Below are 17,944 nucleotides of genomic sequence, written 5' to 3'. Positions count from 1 at the left end.
GAGCTGGGCTCCGCGCCGGGTTCCTCCCGGCTGTCCCGTCCGGGGAGGGCGGCGCCGAGCTCCGCGCCGAGCTGCCCTCACCTCGCCCCACCTCGACCCCGTGCCCGCCCGCCGGGGAGCGGTGCCGCCTGACCGCAGCGACCGGCCGCCAAGGCGAGGAGAGAAGCGAGAGCGGAAGGGTCGTGAGGAGGGAGGGAGTGAGGGGAGGGAGCTGCCTTACCCTGCACCGCCGGAGTTTGCTCAACTGTTCGCAATGAGGCGCGACCCTGCCTGAGCACCTGCGGGCAGCCGCCGGCTCCTCTCAGCCCTCGACGCCGCTATGGAGAGTCCCGCGGGCGGCAGCGCGGCAGCGGAGCCGGCGCACCCCTGCGCGGAGCCGGAGCTGCCGGCCGAGGCGGCCGCGGGCGGCGGGGAGGCGGCGGAGGTCGGCGCGGCAGCCCCCCGCGCGCGCTGCCTGCGGGCCGTGTACGTGCTCAACGAGCCGCCCAAGGCGGGCAGCGGCGCGCGGAGCCCCGAGGCCGGCGCGCGGCAGTGCCTGCTGAGGGCCTGCGAGGCTGAGGGCGCGCAGCTCGGCACGGTCAACTTCGGGGAGCTGGACTTCGGGGAGACAGCCGTGCTGGACGCCTTCTACGACGCAGGTGAGCTGCCTGGGCGGAGACGGGGCGGCGAGGCTTGCCCGTGCCAGGCGCCACCTGCGCGGGATGTGTGGGGTCACGGCCTGCGGAGCTGGGGAAGGCTCAGACAAGGTGGTGCCAAAGAGGAAAGAGAAGAGGGGGAACGGAGCAAGAGTGAGGCTGTGAAGGGAATCTCGAGTAGGAGCGTGGAGCCTGGCGAGTGGCTGTGAGGGGGGTGTCGTATGATGGGAGCAAGAGGCTGATCTCGGGAGTGTCCTGCACGTAGAGGAGGAGGTGTGAGGAGAAACTCAAGCTCCTGCTTCAGCTCTGTCAGTCACCACAGTGTGTTGTCCCGGCAGGGCTGCGGGCCCTAAAGTACCGAGTTAGCCTTAAAGAGTAGCAAGATTCTTGCTGGTGTGATTTGCTAAGAACCCTCTTCTAGCTCCCAGCCAGGCTGGAACTTCCAGAGAGACACAGCATGAAGACAGGCCAGCCAGAAACACCTGAGTTGGCTTGAGCAGGGGATTTGCGTTCTCTAACTCCAGGCCTGGACTGTGAAACTGGCTGGCATGTGGTCAGGAGCAGAGGGATGCAGCATTGGGGTGCATTATAAGGGCTGGGGTCAGTAGGTCGAGAGAGTAAAGGTCCCCCTTTACTCTGCCCTGGTGAGGCCACATCTGGAATATTGTGTCCAGTTCTGGGCCCCTCATTTCAAGAAGGACCTCAGGGAAATGCTTGAAAGAGTGCAGTGCAGAGCCACAAAAATTATTAAGGGAGTGGAACATCTCCCTGTGAGGCCAGGCTGAGGGAGCTGAGGGCTGTGTTAGCTTAGAGAGGAGGAGCCTGAGGGGTGCCCTCGTTCCTGTTGATAAAGATGTGCAGGGTGAGTGCCATGAGGATGGAGCCAGGCTCTGCTGGGTGATGCCCAATGACAGCACATGGGCCAATGGTGGAAGTTGAGGTGTAGGAAGTTCCATAGAAACAGGAGGAAGAATTTTTTTCCCTGGGGGAGTGGCAGAGCCCTGGAACAGGCTGCTCAGGGGGGTTGTGGAGTCTCCTTCTCTGGAGATGCTCAAAACCTGCCTGGATGTGTTCCTGTGTGACTTGCTCTGGCAGGGGGGTTGGACTGGATGATCTTTCAGGGTCCCTTCCAAACACTAACATTTTGTGATTCCTTGATTTCTCTGAACATGGGAGTGTAGAAGCACACCCTGAGGAGGAAGACTCGCGGTTATTGCTCATATTGTCCAGTGTCCAGACTTGGTGTCTGGTGATTCAAAAGAAAGCTGCTGTCTCTTCTCCAGGCAAAAAACAGCCTGACTGGTTAGGTGCTATGCCAAAGGGTTGTGAGCAAGCAGAGGATGCCCTTCAGTCAATAGGTATTATTAAAGCTAATCAAGGTGGTTGTGTTGATGTGTTGCAGACATACTTTTCCTTATGTCCATATGAACAGGCATTAGGAAACTTGGTGGAAACCCAGAATCATTGAGGCTGGAATACACCTCTGAGCTCATCAAGGCCAGCCTGTGACCTAACACCACCACACTGAACAGACTTCAAAGAGGGAAAGTACTGTGAAGTCCATGTCAATATCTATCTTTTACAAGAGCTGTATTTTGCTGATGAGATATGTTAAAGAAGGCTTCTTAAAACTTCAGTCTTATTTTAAATGCTCAGATAATGATGAGGCAGAAATAGACTTGGGGTTACTGGTTGACCGGTGGCTGAACATGAGGCATCAGTGTGCCCAGGTGGCCAAGAAGGCCAATGGCATCCTGGCCTCCATCAGCAATAGTGTGGCCAGCAGGAGCGGGGAAGTCATTCTGCCCTGTGCTCAGCACTGCTTAGGCCACACCTTGAGTCCTGTGTCCAGTTCTGGGCCCCTCAATTTTTGAAAGATGTTAAGGTGCTTCAATGTGTGTGGAGCAAAAGTCCTGTGAGGAGAGGCTGGGGGACTTGGGGTTGTTTAGCCTGGAGAAGAGGAGGCTCAAGGGAGACCTTGCTGCTCTCTACAACGACCTGAAAGGAGGCTGTAGCCAAGTGGGGGTTGGTCTCTTCTCCCAGGCAACCTGTGACAGAACAAGAGGACACAGGCTCAAGCTGCACTGGGGGAAGTTTAGGCAGGATGTTAGGAAGATATTCTTCAGAGAGAGAGATTGGCCCTTGGAATGTGCTGCCCAGGGAGGTGGTGGAGTCACCATGCGTGGAAGTGTTTAAAAACCAGGCTGGATGAGGCACTTGGTGCCATGGTTTAGTTGATTAGATGGTGTTGGGTGATAGGTTGGACTTGATGATCTCCAAGGTCTTTTCCAACCTGGTTAATTCTGTGATGAGTCTGTTTCATCCTCTAGTGAGTCACTCAAATACTGAGGAGCCTGACATCATTTGTTGTTGGTTCTCAACTTCCCAGTCAGGGGAACTTGTATCTCTTGCAGCACAGTTGACAAGCGTGTAAGAAGTATGTTCTTTGTGTGTCTTAGTGCAGAGCCATGGGCTAGCAATTTCTTTGTGTATCCCCAGGTTTTTTGTAGCCCTTCTGAAGGTGCCTGGATACTCCTGCAACACCCTGAAGTCCACCTGCAGTTAGCAAATACTTCCTATAATTTGTAGTGTCCATTAAAAACTAACTGAACAGTTCCAGAGCTGCCTTCCAATACCAGAAGGGCTACAGGAGGGCTGCAGAGGGACTTTTCATCAAGGTGTCTAGCAGTAGGTTTAAGGGGAATGGTTTGAAGCTGAGGGAGAGCTGAGGAAGCTTAGGAGGAAGTTCTTCAGTGATGAGACTCTGGGGTAGGCTGCCCAGGAAGGCTGTGGCTGCCTCCTCCCTGGGGGTGTTCAGGGCCAGGTTGGATGAGGCCTTGAGCAGCTGAGTTTAGTTGAATCATAGAATCATAGAATCAGCCAGGTTGGAAGAGACCTCCAAGATCATCCAGTCCAACCTATCACCCAGCCCTATCCAATCAACTAGACCATGGCACTGAGTGCCTCATCCAGGCTTTTCTTAAACACCTCCAGGGATGGTGACTCCACCACCTCCCTGGGCAGCACATTCCAATGGCCAATCTCTCTCTCTGAAGAATATCTTCCTAACATCCTGCCTGAACCTCCCGGGCACATCTTGAGACTGTGTCCTCTTGTTCTGGTGCTGGTTGCCTGGGAGAAGAGAGCAACCCCCACCTGGCTACAACCTCCCTTCAGGGAGTTGTAGAGAGCAAGAAGGTCTCCCCTGAGCCTCCTCTTCTCCAGGCTAAGCAACCCCAGCTCCCTCAGCCTCTCCTCACAGGGCTGTGCTCCAGACCCCTCCCCAGCTTTGTTGCCCTTGTACCTTGAGAGGTATCTCTGCCCATGTCAGGGGTTGAGAGGTTGGAGTTGATGAGCTCTGAGATGCCTTCCAACCTGAGCCATTCTATGAAAAAAATGATGTTAAGTATAAACCATAAATTTAATACTTTGCTCCTCTGTTGTTTTCATATTTTAATCAGAAGCTCTTCTAGCATCAATTGTTATCTTTTTCCTAGCATGGCTATAATTACTGTTTCTTTTTTAACTGGACGTCTCTGTAGTTCCTTTTTGTTAAAACAAAATAGGCTGTAATGACATTTTCCCCATCTTTAGGGTTTTCCCAGTTCCTACAATATGTTTAAAACTGATGTTTTATAGTGGATTTTCATTACCATAAATTTTAAGGAGCTGCCTGGGGTGTGTGTGTGTTTGTTGGTTGGTTGGTTGGTTGGTTTGTTGGTGTTTTTAATTGGTTTGGGCACTTCTTCCCCCCCCCCAGGTTCTCATTTTGTACACAATGACCTTTCATTGTCTCCTGAAGGCTTTTGTCATGTCCTTCTTGTTTTCCTGTTCTGTGTTTATTGTTGGGTTCTCCCTGCCTCGCGTTGAATCTCATAATTGTTCATTCACATGTAACAATCTTAATCTACTACCCTGCTCTTCCTTTGATCTTGGAAAAATCAGCCCTTTTAATTGCCTGTATTTTATAGATACTTATTTATTCTTTATGCTTATTGTTTATATTAATTTTTCAGCATAGGAGTTGGATTGGGACTGTTCAGTTCCTGCTAAAGAACAACATTAGGGAGGTTTAATATGAGCAGGCCTGTGGCTTATGATTAACTTTCTGTGTGTTTACTGTAAAAAGAAATAGATTTTCTTCTTATCTGTATGAGATATTGCACAGGGGTTTCCCATACTGAAGATACCTATTTTCATGTGTATTTACTTTCTGTACACCATAGGCAGATCCTTGAGAAGCAGTTTCTCTTGCACTATTATCAGAGTGAAAATTCTCCAGGAGACACTTGCCCTTAGCCATCTCTTGATTTATTAGCTGGAACCTTAACCAGGAAGTGTCTGCATCCAGCTCTGGAGCCCTTCACACAGGAAGAACGTGGTCCTGATGCAGTGGGTTCAGAGGAGGGCCACAAAAATGATCAGGGGGCTGAAACACCTCTGCTATGAGGACAGGCTGAGGGAGCTGGGGGTGTTCAGCCTGGAGATGAGAAGGCTCCCTCAGCCTGTCCTTGTAGGAGAGGTGCTGAGGGTTCCAGAGCCAGATGTAGTACTTCAGGTGAGGTCTCACCAGAGCAAAGTAGTAGAATCTCCTCTCTCACCCTGCTGGCCACTATTCTTGTGCAGCCCAGGATGCCTTTGGCCTTCTGGGCTGCAAGTGCACATTGTTGGCTCATGTCCAGCTTCTCATCCTGGCAAGGATGCTTTAATTTCTGCAGCCCAACGGCCAGGGTTACAGTAAACATTTGTCACTAGTTTTAAGATAATAAACAGCATGGTAACCATGTAGCTGAGCAAGAGGCACATGCTCAACTTTCTGACTCTGCTGCAGAAGTTGCAATCTCTGACAGGACAGTAAGAATGACAGCTGAGGCCAATAACTTCCTCATTAAGCTTTGGCAAACCATCCTGCTGCAATTTATCTTTGCCCCTGGGTGTGACAGTGAGGAAGGGGTTAACCCTTACCACAGCAGGCAGGGTTGGCTGTTTTGCTGAGGAACATTGAAAGTTTGTCCTTTCATTTTCCCTGCTTCTGGCTCAGTGGCCGGGGGTCTCTTTGCTTTAAGTCTTTGGCGATGTGACAGAGAAACAGGAAGAGAAGCAAACCAACCACTTTCAGAATGGGAAGGTGGTGGCTGAGAGGCTAAGGCTGACTAGATTAGATACCGTGCTGCTTTAACACAACAGTGGGGCTGTTGAGACCTGTTCTTTTGTCTCTGTGTGCTGCTGCACCTCTAGAGCAATCATAGCTGCCTGCAGCAAGCTCTGCGTTGTGCCAGCAAACTAAATGCTCTGCTAACAAGGCCATGTTTTATACCAGCACTGTAATCCTTTTACATCCAAGTGCATGAGGTGAGTTTGAAATGACAGCAACTGGCCTGACGTGATGCATCTTAGGTGCATTACATTCAAAAGGTGTATCTTGCTTTAGTGATGTTAGCTGAAGTCAATTTCCAACAAGAAGCCCTCTTGCAGAAATGCTTATTTGTGCTCAGAGGTTTTCATGCTTTCACTCAGCACTTGAAGGATGCTGCTTTCTATCTGTCACCTGTGAAAAAATGTCTTTGTATCAACTCTTGGTTTTTTTCTGGGTAACCTGAAGGGCTTCCCTGTGGTTCAACTTGCATGGATTGCCAGTGGAGCAAGGTTAGAAACATGCAAATGAATAAGCAGATTATGTGAAATTCATTCACTTGCCTTTGGTATATAGCCAGAGGGAAGATGACAGAATCACAGAATGGTCAGCGAAGGGATCTCAAGCATCACCCAGTTCCAAACCCCCTACCATGGGCAGGGACACCTCACACTACAGCAGGTTGCCCAGAGCCACATCCAGCCTGGCTGCAAAAACCTTCAGGGATGAGGCTTTCACCACCTCCCTGGGAAACCTGTTCCAATGTCTCACCACCCTCATGGAGAACAACTTCTTCCTAACATCCACTCTGAATCTTCCTATTTCTGGTTTTGCTCCATTCCCCCCAGTCCTATCACTCCCTCACACCCTCAAAAGTCCCTGCCCAACTTTCTTGTAGCCCCTTCAGATACTGGAAGGCCACAAGAAGGTCTCCTCATAGTCTTCTCTTTTCCAGACTGAACAGCCCCAACTCCTTCAGTCTGTCCTCATAGGAGAGGTGCTTCAGCCCTCTGATCATCCTCATGGCCCTTCTCTGGACCAGAGCTGTAGTCAGAGAATGAAGACTGTAAAACCAAATAGAAGAAATGAGACCTTGATTCTTTAAGGGAGAGGGATTCTATTTCATTCTTCCTCCTTCTGGAACTAGAATCTATTTTTAGTTGTCCTGGGTCATAAGGGAAGAAATCGTGGCCAAACAATTCTCACTCCTGCTATTTAATGAAGCTTTGAATGAAGTTGTTTGCCTATCTAAAAATCTAGTGCTAACTGTGCATCTCCTCTCCAATACCCGCAGGTTTAGTTATACCATTCCAGATCAGATAGTCTGAACAGTGTCATTATCATTTTGGATTTGTGCCTGTCATCAGCTCCTGCTTTAGTCACTGAAAGATCCTGCTTAGCAAGGCTGGGATTATGTCCTTTCAATGTGATAAAAGCTGGGGGGCATTTTTTAAAGCTGTGTGTCCCATTTTGCTGTGAGCTCCAAGGCATAACTGTTGATGAACTACTGACTTAGACCAATGTTTAAATGCTCAGGAGCTTTACCAGAGAGTAACTCAAAAAGTTTCAGTTCTGCCACAGCTGAATATTACAAGGAATAACAGGAAACAAAAAGCAAGCAAAGTTTATTAGGACACAGTGTTGCAATACTTGAGTCAGAATTCATGTCCCTGTTTCTGGTCCCTCCTTGCAGACTACAATGAGGAGGCTCAGGGGAGACCTTACTGCTCTCTAGAACTCCCTGAAGGGAGGCTGTAGCCAGGTGGGGGTTGGTCTCTTCTCCCAGGCAGCCAGCAACAGAACAAGAGCACACAGTCTCAAGCTGCACCAGTGGAGGTTTAGGCTGGATAGTAGGAAGAAATTCTTCCCAGAAAGAGAGATTGGCCATTGGAATGTGCTGCCCAGGGAGGTGGTGGAGTCACCATCCCTGGAAGCATTTAAAAAGAGACTGGATGAGGCACTTAGTGCCGTGGTTTAGTTGATGTGATGGTGTTGGGTGATTGGTTGGACTTGATGATCTCAGAGGTCTTTTCCAACCTGGCTGATTCTGTGATGGTGCAGCTTTTGCTCCTAGCATGCTCATACAGGCATTCAAACCTCCCAGGGACAGGTGAAGGTAGGAGTTGCACCCATAAAAGCAAGCGGACAAGGTAGGTGAAACCACTGAGTGGGGTGCGTTTGTCCCACCAGCTGCTAGCTGAATCACACTGAGCTCGGCAGAGAGCACTGCCATGCTGTTTATAGCAAGCCTGTGCCGGGGAGCAGGACAACGCAGCAGCTGCTCTCCCTTTCTTGGCTCAGCCTGAGGCACTCGGGCTGCTGTTCAGAGGTAGCCTGAGGCTAAAGCAATTCTCACCCCTGCCGAAGTGCAAGGCAGAGCCTACCACGTTCACAAATTTTCCCTGCCAGTGGCAAGTCATGCTGAGGTTCTCTTAAGCAAGACCCTGCATCTCTCCTGGCTGCCTAATTTCTGCCATGTGACATCACTGCAGTGTGAAAAGAGGTGGCAGCTAGGCCAAGCAGCCATCATCCATATGCATCAAAGTAGCAGGGTGCTCTGACCATTGACTGACAAGGGCTTTGCAGTCAGTGAGTGTGGATCACTGAGGTGATACTAGCTGCATTAACTCTCCTATTTCTGCTCTTCACCCACAGCAGTTGAAGAAAGAAAATTTCACATAGTTTGAAAAAAAAAATCTGCTAATTTGTGTGTGTTGAGGGTAGAGGTTTCCTATTGGTTTGGTCTTTGCTCTGAGAGTGACAAGATGAAACTGGAGTTGGGAATTAGTAAATGAAACCAGCACAAGGCTGTGTTGTGTCTGTGTGTTGCTTTCTAGCAGTGCTAGAGCAGTTATCTCTGCTGCCCTCAGCTGATAACAGATACTTGCAGAAGGAAAGCTGATGTTTGACAGTGCTTGGCACTAGGCTTGGCAGACCTTCTGTGTGCCCAAGCCTGTTAAACAGGGGAACTTCTTACTAACAGAGTAAGACTTTAATCAGCATCATCTCTTGTCTTTTGTGGAACTGAGTTATTTGTTTGTTGTTTTGGTATTTCCTTTGTAAATGGGTGCTTGACATGCTTCAGTCTTTTTAAACCCAGACTGAGAAATGAACATGATTACCAAGCTCAAAGCCAGAGATTCTGCCTGTTCCTGTTCCTGTTGTTTGTGGCCCTTAAGCCAGCTGACAAGTGATGGGTTGCTGTCAGGTTGATAAAATGACTGAATTAGAATGACAGGAAGCCTGAAAATAGCTGAGTTGGACTTTTTCTGTTTTCATAGTAAGAAAGAAGCAGTAAATGCTCACTTTTAACAGCTTTTGATGTTATTTGATAGCTGTACAGGCTGGAGGGCTGGGCTGAGGAGAGTCTCATGAGGCTCAATAAGGCAAAGTGCAAGGTCCTGACCCTAGGTCTGGGCAATCCTAGATTTCACTACAGTATGGGGGATGATGAGATTGAGAGCAGCTCTGTAGAAAAGGACTTGGGGGTGCTGGTAGATGAGAAACTGGACAGGAGCCTAGAATAGAATAGAATAGAATTAACCAGGTTGGAAAAGACCTTTGAGATCATTGAGTCCAACCTATCATCCAACACAATCTAATCAACTAAACCATGGCACCAAGCACCCCATCCAGTCTCTTCCTATGTGCACTTGCAGCCCAGAAGGCCAATGGCATCCTGGGCTCCACCAAAAGTAGCATGGCCAGAGATGGAGAGAGGTGATTCTATCACTTTCCTCTGGTGAGACCTCATCTGGAGTACTTCATCCAGCTCTGGAGCCCCCAACAAAAGAGAGACATGGACCTGCTGGAGTGGGTCCAGAGGAGGGGCAGAAAATTATCAGAGGGCTGGAACACCTCTGCTATGAGGACAGGCTGAGGGAGCTGGGGTTGTTCAGCCTGGAGAAGAGAAGACTCTGAGGATACCTAAGAGCAGCCTTCCAGTACTTGAAGGCTGCAGAGGGACTGTTTGCAAAGGCCTGCAGGGACAGGACCAGGGGCAGTGGATTGAAATGAGAGCAGAGCAGATTTAGATTGGATGTGAGGAACAAGTTCTGCACCATGAGGGTGGTGGAGCACTGCAACAGGTTGCCCAGGGAGGTGGTTGAGGCCCCATCCCTGGAGCTCTTCAAGGTGAGGCTGGACAAGGCTGTGGGCAACCTGATCTAGTGGAGGATGTCCCTGCTGACTGCAGGGGGTTTGACTAGTGAATAAGGAAACCCCAAAACACAAAGATAAATGACAATTTAGGTTACAGATCACCCCCTAGAACTGACAGTGTTGCTCACCTGCTGCACTTTGTTCTGTTCATGTTAACTAAAGTGCAGTTTCTTGGGCAATTTAAATTTTGGAGCAAATGGTTATTTTTATTTTAAAGGATATGTGAAGTGGCAAGTGTCAGGAGGACAGCGCCAAGCTCTGCTCAGGGATGTCCAAGGACAGCATAAGGGGCAATTGGTGCAAGCTGGAGCAGAGGAGGTGCCACAGGTACATAAGGAAAAACTTTTTCTGTGTGAGGGTGCCAGAGCCCTGGGAACAGGCTGCCCAGAGAGGTTGTGTCTTCGCTGGAGACACTCCAAACCTGCCTGGATGTGTTCCTGTGTGACCTATTCTAGGTGCACCTGCTCTGGCAGGGGGGTCAGACTGGATGATCTTTCAAGGTCACATTCTGTGATCTGTGTAAATGATGAATATTGCACAAATACTTCTCATAATTTAGAGAAATGAGTAGTTGTGCATGCTGCTTTCTCCTGAGTTGCACCAAATGCTACTGGAGCATGAAAAATATGTCCTGGTTCTATTTTTAATTTGTATTCCGAGTAGCAGAGGGCAGATGAAAGATGCAGTGTCTGGGTACATTTGTAAAGCAACACCACAGCACTAGCATGATCAGTGGCTGTAATGTTTGTGTCCTCTTGTGGAGTTCCTTGTTGGAAATGGGGACTCAGGGAGAATTGTGACAGCCAGAGGTGAGCACTGTCCCCTCAGCCTTGTCTGTGCTCTTTTTTTCTGATGGTTTTCTGCCTTTCACTCTAATCCTGAGTGTCAGTTTTGCTGGATGGGAATTGCCAGCACATTTTACAGCACTGGATGTTTGTAAGATAGCCTAAGACTAATGTTTTCAAGTGTTGTTTCCAAAAGCTGCTGTTTAAAATTGAAAGAACAAAAGGTGAGCAGTGAGAACTGATCTCATGAGCAAGGCAACTGGTGAGGGACCTTGTAGGGTGTCAGGTAGTGGTAGGACTGGGGGCAATGGAGCAAAACTAGAAGTGTGTAGATTGAGATTGGATGTCAGAAGAAGTTGTTCCCCATGAGGGTGGTGAGACACTGGAACACGTTGCCCAGGGAGGTGGTGGAAGCCTCATGCCTGGAAGTTTTTAAGGCCAAGCTGGATGGGCCCTGAGCATCCTGATCTAGTGTGAGGTGACCCTGCCCATGGCAGAGAGGTAGGAACAGGATGATGCTTGAGGTCTCTTCCAACCCTGACAATTCTGTAATTCTATAAGAAGTTTCTCTCTGGCTATAACTAAAGTATTTGAAATAATGGCGCTTTATTCTCCTCCTTACCTACATTAAAATGCTTTCAGGCTTTGTTTAGGTCTTGCTCTACTAGCTCCCTTCTACCCTCAAGCAGATCAACAAAACTGCCCAATCTGGTGTCATCTGCAAACTTACTGAGGGTGCACTCAATCCCCTCATCCAGAGTATTGATAGAGATGTTAAACAGAACTGTCCCCAAACCTGTGCCCTGGGGAACACCAAACACCACTTGTGAGCAGCCACCAACTGCATTTAACTCCATTCCCCACCACTCTTTGGGCCTGGCCATCCAGCCAGTTTTTAACTCAGCCAAGCATCCACCCATGCAAGCCATCAGCAGCCAGTTTCTCCAGGAGGATGCTGTGGGAGACAGTGTCAAATTCCTTCCTATAGGCCAGGTACACATCCACAGCCTTTTCCTCATCCACTGAGCAGGTCCCCTTGTCACAGAAGATCAGGTTGGTCAAGCAGGACCTGCCCCTCATGAACCCGTGCTGCCTGGGCCTGATCACCTTGTTGCCCTGCAAGTGTTGCATAATGACCCTCAGTATGATCTGCTCCATGACCTTCCTCAGCAGTGAGGTCAGACTGGCAGCTCTGTAGTTCCCTGGCTCCTCCTTCCAGCCCTTGCTTCCTCAGTTCCCTGGCTCCTCCTTCTGTCTTTTGCTTTCTTATCTTCTCTGTTCCAGGATAGGAAGCACTGGCACCCCCTCACCTTTTGAGCTGATGACCTAAGGAAGTTGGTGATTTTCCAAAGGCAGGGAATAGATCATACTGACAGGTGTGTAGTTCTCCAATGGTGTGAAAGGAATGAGGCACTTCTGTGACCTACACACAAACCCTAAGTGTACCAGCTTTCTTATCTCAACTTTCATGAGTGTAAGCCAGGCTATAGCTTTGCTGTGGCAGTTCTGACCATTCTGGCAGCTTAAAAACTGCTTTATTTCAGCTTTTTGCCTTTGGAAGCAAAACATTTTTGAGCACTCTAAAGTGTGTAGGTGTGTAGGAAGGAGGAGATGCTTTGCTGGGCTACATTAAAGGACTCTCTAGCCTGCATCCAAATGCTGTGATTAGAAACACACTTGGATGTTGACTATTTTTCCTCCTCTTCCTCCTCCTCCTGAACATGGATGTCTTGTATTCCAAAGAAAGGCAGTGGGTCAGCTAAATGCAGCCTGTGAAGTGCCAACTGGACTACTTTGCTTAACACCGCTGTTCCCAGACTTCCCTCTGGAGATGATACACTGCCAGTTTCAATGTTTGTGTGCTAAGTGGAGCAAAGCAGCCTTCCTAACTGTTGGTAATGCTGCCATACAGGGGAAAGGCTCATCTCAATATATCAAAGGTTTTTTTGTTTCCTAGCAACACCAGGACTCTGTATTTGATTGATCCTTTCAGGGAATTAATGAGTGACTTTCAGTCAGTCGTTCACTGAGGAATGCTGCTTCTGCTCAGCTCAGACATAGTTAAAATTACTTCCTCAGCACTCAGAGTATTCATACAATCAGAATGGCTTAAGTTGGAAGAGACTTCAGAGATCATCTACTCCAAATGTTTTGGACTTTTCTGTTTTCATTGTAAATAGTAGCCAAATACAATCAAAATTACTTCCTATGTATATCTAATTATGTATTATGTCTGCAGGATACCTAAAAATACTGACAATTTCTCATTCCAATTATCATACAATGGCTCAGGTTGGAAGGTGCCTCAGAGATCATCTACTCCAACCTCCCCACCATGGGCAGGGATGCCTCTCAACTACACTCATCTGCTCAAGACCTCACCCAACCTGGCCTTGAACACCCCCAGGGAAGAGGCATCCACAGCCTCCCTGGGCAGCCTATTCCAGAGTCACCCTCCTGCTGAACAACTTCTTCCTCAGCTCCAGTCTAACCCTGCTCTCCCTCAGCTTCAAACCATTCCTCCTTGTCCTCTCTCTAGACATGCTTAGGAAAAGTCCCCCTGCAGCCTTCCTGTAGGATCTTTTCAGGTATTGGAAGGCAGCTCTAAGGTCCCCCTAGAGTCTTCTCTCCAGGCTGAACAACCCCAGCTCCCTCAGCCTATCCTTATAGCAGAGGTGTTCCAGCCTTTGGATCATCTTTGTGGCCTCCTCTGGACTCACTCCAAGAGCTCTGTATCCTTCTTATGCTGAGGACACCAGAACTGGATGCAATATTCGAGGTGGGTTCTGAGCAGAGCAGAGTAAAGGGGCAGAATCCCTTCTCTTGCCCTGCTGGCCACACTCCTCTTCAAGTTGTTTTATTTTCCCTTTTTCATGACTCTGTTCATGAGGTGTGAATAAACAAGAAAAAATCCTTCTCTTTAATCTTTTTTTTTTTATGACTGAACAAATATCTCAGTGATAAGTAATTAGTCTTTTTTAATACAGACTCTTACTTCTGTTCTTATGTCCATTTAAAGCTTCTGCTACTCTCTACCAGCAGTCAACAGAAGACAGATTTCAGTTGTAGAGTACGACGTGTGGCAATGCACTGTGGCAGTTAACTGTTTCAATGAGCTCTGTAACGGATGATTGCTCACATTGTGTTGTAAGATGTAGTATCTGTGTGCTACATGAACACATTGTCTGAATTCTCTTACCAGAATAATGATTTTGATTTCACAGCACTCCAGCTCCAGTTCTGGGCCCCTCAGTTTAGGAAGGATGTTGACTTGATGGAGTGTGTCCAGAGAAGGGCAACAAAGTTGGTGAGGGGTTTGGAACACAAGCCCTATGAGGGGAGACTGAGTGAGCTGGGGTTGCTTAGCCTGGAGAAGAGGAGGCTCAGGGGTGACTTTATTGCTCTCTACAACTACCTGAAGGGAGGTTGTAGACAGATAGAGGTTGGTCTCTTCTCCCAGGCAACCAGCACCAGAACAAGAGGACACAGTCTCAGGCTGTGCCAGGGGAGGTTTAGGCTGGAGGTTAGGAAGAAGTTCTACACAGAGAGAGTGATTGGCCATTGGAATGTGCTGCCCAGGGAGGTGGTGGAGTCACCATCATTGGAGGTGTTCAGGAGGAGACTTGATAGGGTGCTTGGTTGCATGGTTTAGTTGATTAGGTGGTGTTGGATGATAGGTTGGATGCGATGATCTTGAAGGTCTCTTCCAACCTGGTTTATTCTATTCTAAAAACACTCTATATAAGCCCTAAAAGCAGACCAAGCTCTTAGACTTATTATTTTTCCCCCATAGGTGGGATTTGATTATAGGTCTGCTTGCTAGTTTGTCAAGACTGTTATTTTATAGATCATCCATGTTTTCCAAAATTAATTTGTAACCATAGAATCACAGAACATTAGAATTTGGAAAGGACTTCCAGAGGTCATCAGGTCCAACCCCCCTACCAGAGCAGGATCACCCAGGGTAGTCTGCACAGGAATGCATCCAGGTGGGTTTGCAAAGTCTTCAGAGAAGAAGACTCCACAACCTCTCTGGGCAGCCTGTTCCAGGGCTCTGTCACCCTCACTGTACAGAAGTTTCTCCTCATGTTGAGCTGAAACCTTCTGTGTTTAAGTTTGTGTCCATTGTTCCTTGGCTTATTACTTTGCACCACCAAAAAGAGCTTGGCCCCCTCCACTTGACCCCTACCCCTCAGATATTGATAGGCATTGATCAGATCCTCTCTCAGTCTTCTCCAGACTAAACAGCCCCAGGGCTCTCAGTCTCTCTTCACAGGGGAGATGCTCAAGTCCCCTAATCATCCTCATAGCCCTCAGCTGAACTCTCTCAAGTAGATCCCTGTCCCTTCTGAACTGGGGAGCCCAAAACTGGACGCAGTATTCCAGGTGCTGTCTCACTAGGTTGGAGTAGAGGGGGAGGAGAACCTCCATCAATCTGCTGGACACACTTTTCTTAATGCTACCTCTTCTTAATGTTACCTCTTCAGAGATGTAGGATTTATTGCTCAGCTGCACTGGGTCTCTGGAACCTATTTTGAATGTTGAAGTCTCCTGTGATTCCAAGGCTTCAGTCTTACGAATACTTTGGATTGAAGTTCATCTATCTATCTCTTAGCAGTGAAAGCAGACAGACGTGCAGATAAATACCTTTGAAAATCCCTAAAGCAAAATTTTCTTTGGTAGTATAGGGGATCTCAGGATCAGGGGAACATACTCAGTGGTAAGTGTCCTCTTCTCCAGTTATCTCTTCTTTTTGTATTGGCCTTTAGGCTTACATGGGAACCACATGGGGTTGGACTTGATATCATTTGAGGTCTCTCCCAACCCCTGACACTCTGACTCAGAATCTTTTGCCTGTATCTCAGCTGTTGTGTATAGTACAGGGCATTTATTTTTATTTCTCTGTGTAGGTCACCTTCCATGCAGTAGAAGTCTTGCTCTGGCTACTTGTGGTTGAATACCTTCATTCCTTCACTCCCTACCTTGGATATCTTGCCTGTAGTTTTTAGAGAGTCACAGTCATTTCTTTTTCTGCTGTTCAGGAATTTCCTCTTCTCCAAACCTCAGCCTCTTAAGACAAACTTGTTCTTGAAGTTGTCCTTAATTTTGTGCTAGGTTATTATTCTTAGAGGTTCCACCTGAAGGTCTGGAGCCTTCTGCAGGCATATCAGGCTCCCAGGCCTAGTTCAGAGAGCAGTTGCACAAGTTTTTCTTCACTCAAGGTGGTGTTGATGCAGTGGTTTCAAAGCCTCAAGCAGAATTCATAAACTCTGCCTCCCAGTTTCTGTAACACTCTGTTAATTTCCTGAGTAGATTCTTATCAATGAATGCTAAAATTGACCAAAGGATAATTATCTGAACACACTGGGTTTTTGTCTGTCCTCATGGATGTGTAATTTCAGGGTTTATTTTAAAGAAGAAAACTGGGTTTAAGATGATGCTTTCTTTCTTTCTTTCTTTATTGTAACACTTTCCTCCTCTCCCTCTCTCATTTCAGATGTTGCAGTTGTGGACATGAGTGATATTTCCAAGCAGCCATCACTGTTCTACCACCTTGGAGTGCGGGAAAGCTTTGACATGGCTAATAATGTCATACTGTACCATGACACTGATGCTGACACTGCTCAGTCTCTCAAAGTAAGAGTCTCCCTTCAAAATCTGCTTCATTTTTTGGAGATCTATTTAAACAGTGATATTTGTGTTGTTTGGGTTTTTTTTTCTGTGATTTTTCTGATAGCTTAATCATACTCAGAGAAACAGCTGCTAGCAAAAATGGTAGTTACCAGAATAACAGAAAAGCTTACCTATAAGAAGAGATCCATAGTATGGGGCTGATTTTGTTTCAGAAGGTTAGAGCTGGGAGTGAGAATGCAGATCTGATTTCTTCTTCTCTTCCTTCCTCACTTTCAGTTAGAGTGCATGTTAGAAAAATGTGATAGCCTCTATAACAACACCACTCAAACCAGCACTGTATTGCTCCTGCTCCAGAAGCACTTCTGTCAGATGATATTTGTGTCTCCTGGGTGCTGAGTAGCTGAGACTACAGAATTTCCTATTTATTGCTCTTTGAAGATAGGAGATCCTCACCAAATCATTTTATAGGCCTGTTGTTCATTTTGATAGTAGGATAACACATGCTGTACTCTTCAGTCCTGAAATTGCTATTCCAGGTGCCAGTCATCCATCATGGATGTTCCTGTCTTTCTCAGTGCAGCTTTTCTCTTTGCTTTAGATCACATTTAGCTTCTTATCCAATGCATCATCACCCACCACTGCTTTTAATTGTCTTGCTACCTTCACTGCAAGCAGTATCCTTTAATGCCTTGAGATTTTTTTCCTAATTTTGAATTATTTCCCCTTATTACTCACATTTTTCACAGCACCAATGTCCAAAAATCCTTTATGGAATTCTCCAAACTGTCTTGATACAATAAGAATATGATGTTTAATCTTAAATTTGCATGATACTTGATACTATAAGCATATTTAGTTTAATCTTAATTTTTTTATGGTACTTGATACTGTAAGAATATTGTTTAACCTTAATTTTGTATAAGCCTCCTTCTCTTTTCTCAGAAAAGCTGTTTTGTCCCTGCTGCACTTTCCTATTTTCTGCTCTAAGTGTCATCAATTTTACTCTAATGTGTCTAGTATCCCATGTGTCCTTTCCTATGGTGGTGCTCCACATAGATGTTTACATTGATGTTCTGTGTGACCTGGAGTCACAACAACTCAGAGCTGGAGGCTCTCATACTCTTTGCTCCAAAAAGTGGTCCATGTGGCTATGTGCTAAGGCATTCTTCCATGCCCTCCATGCCTCAGGGAGGAAGCATCCACAGCCTCCCTGGGCAACCTGTTCCAGAGTCTCACCACCCTTCTACTGAAGAACTTCTTCCTTAAATCCAGTCCAACCCTACTCACCTTCAGTTTCAAACCATTCTCCCTTATCCTATTGCTAGACATCCTTGTGAGAAGTCCCTCTGCAGCCCTCCTGTTGACTTCCTTTCCAAAGTAAACCCAGATTAAAAACTTTCTTTAAAAGTTCCTTTAGAAGAGCTCCAGCTCTGAATGATTTTGTTTGACAAATGCCTGGAGTATGGGCAAATGCCCTGATGTGTGGAGTACCCAGCCTGAGAAATCCAGTTACTGACAAGTACAATGTTCTTTGTATTCTGAGCACCTCTTCAAATAGGTTTCTTCTTTAAATAATTTTTCTTTACTAACCTGAA

The 17,944-nt window shown here is 47.2% G+C and overlaps 1 protein-coding gene across 1 annotated transcript in view; it reads left to right on the top strand.

Annotated features, from left to right (window-relative positions):
- Nucleotides 1–319: 319 nt before the first annotated feature.
- MAP3K15 (mitogen-activated protein kinase kinase kinase 15) overlaps nt 320–17,944 on the top strand; it is a 62,276-nt gene continuing 44,651 nt past the window's right edge. The window contains exons 1-2 of the mRNA XM_054165909.1: nt 320–638; nt 16,213–16,352. Coding sequence (XP_054021884.1) covers nt 320–638; nt 16,213–16,352 — 459 coding nt within the window. The remainder of the gene's footprint in view (nt 639–16,212; nt 16,353–17,944) is intronic.

The sequence above is a fragment of the Dryobates pubescens genome, chromosome 12, assembly GCF_014839835.1.
Source record: "Dryobates pubescens isolate bDryPub1 chromosome 12, bDryPub1.pri, whole genome shotgun sequence".
NCBI lineage: Eukaryota > Metazoa > Chordata > Aves > Piciformes > Picidae > Dryobates > Dryobates pubescens.
This window is presented reverse-complemented; position numbering and strand designations above follow the sequence as displayed.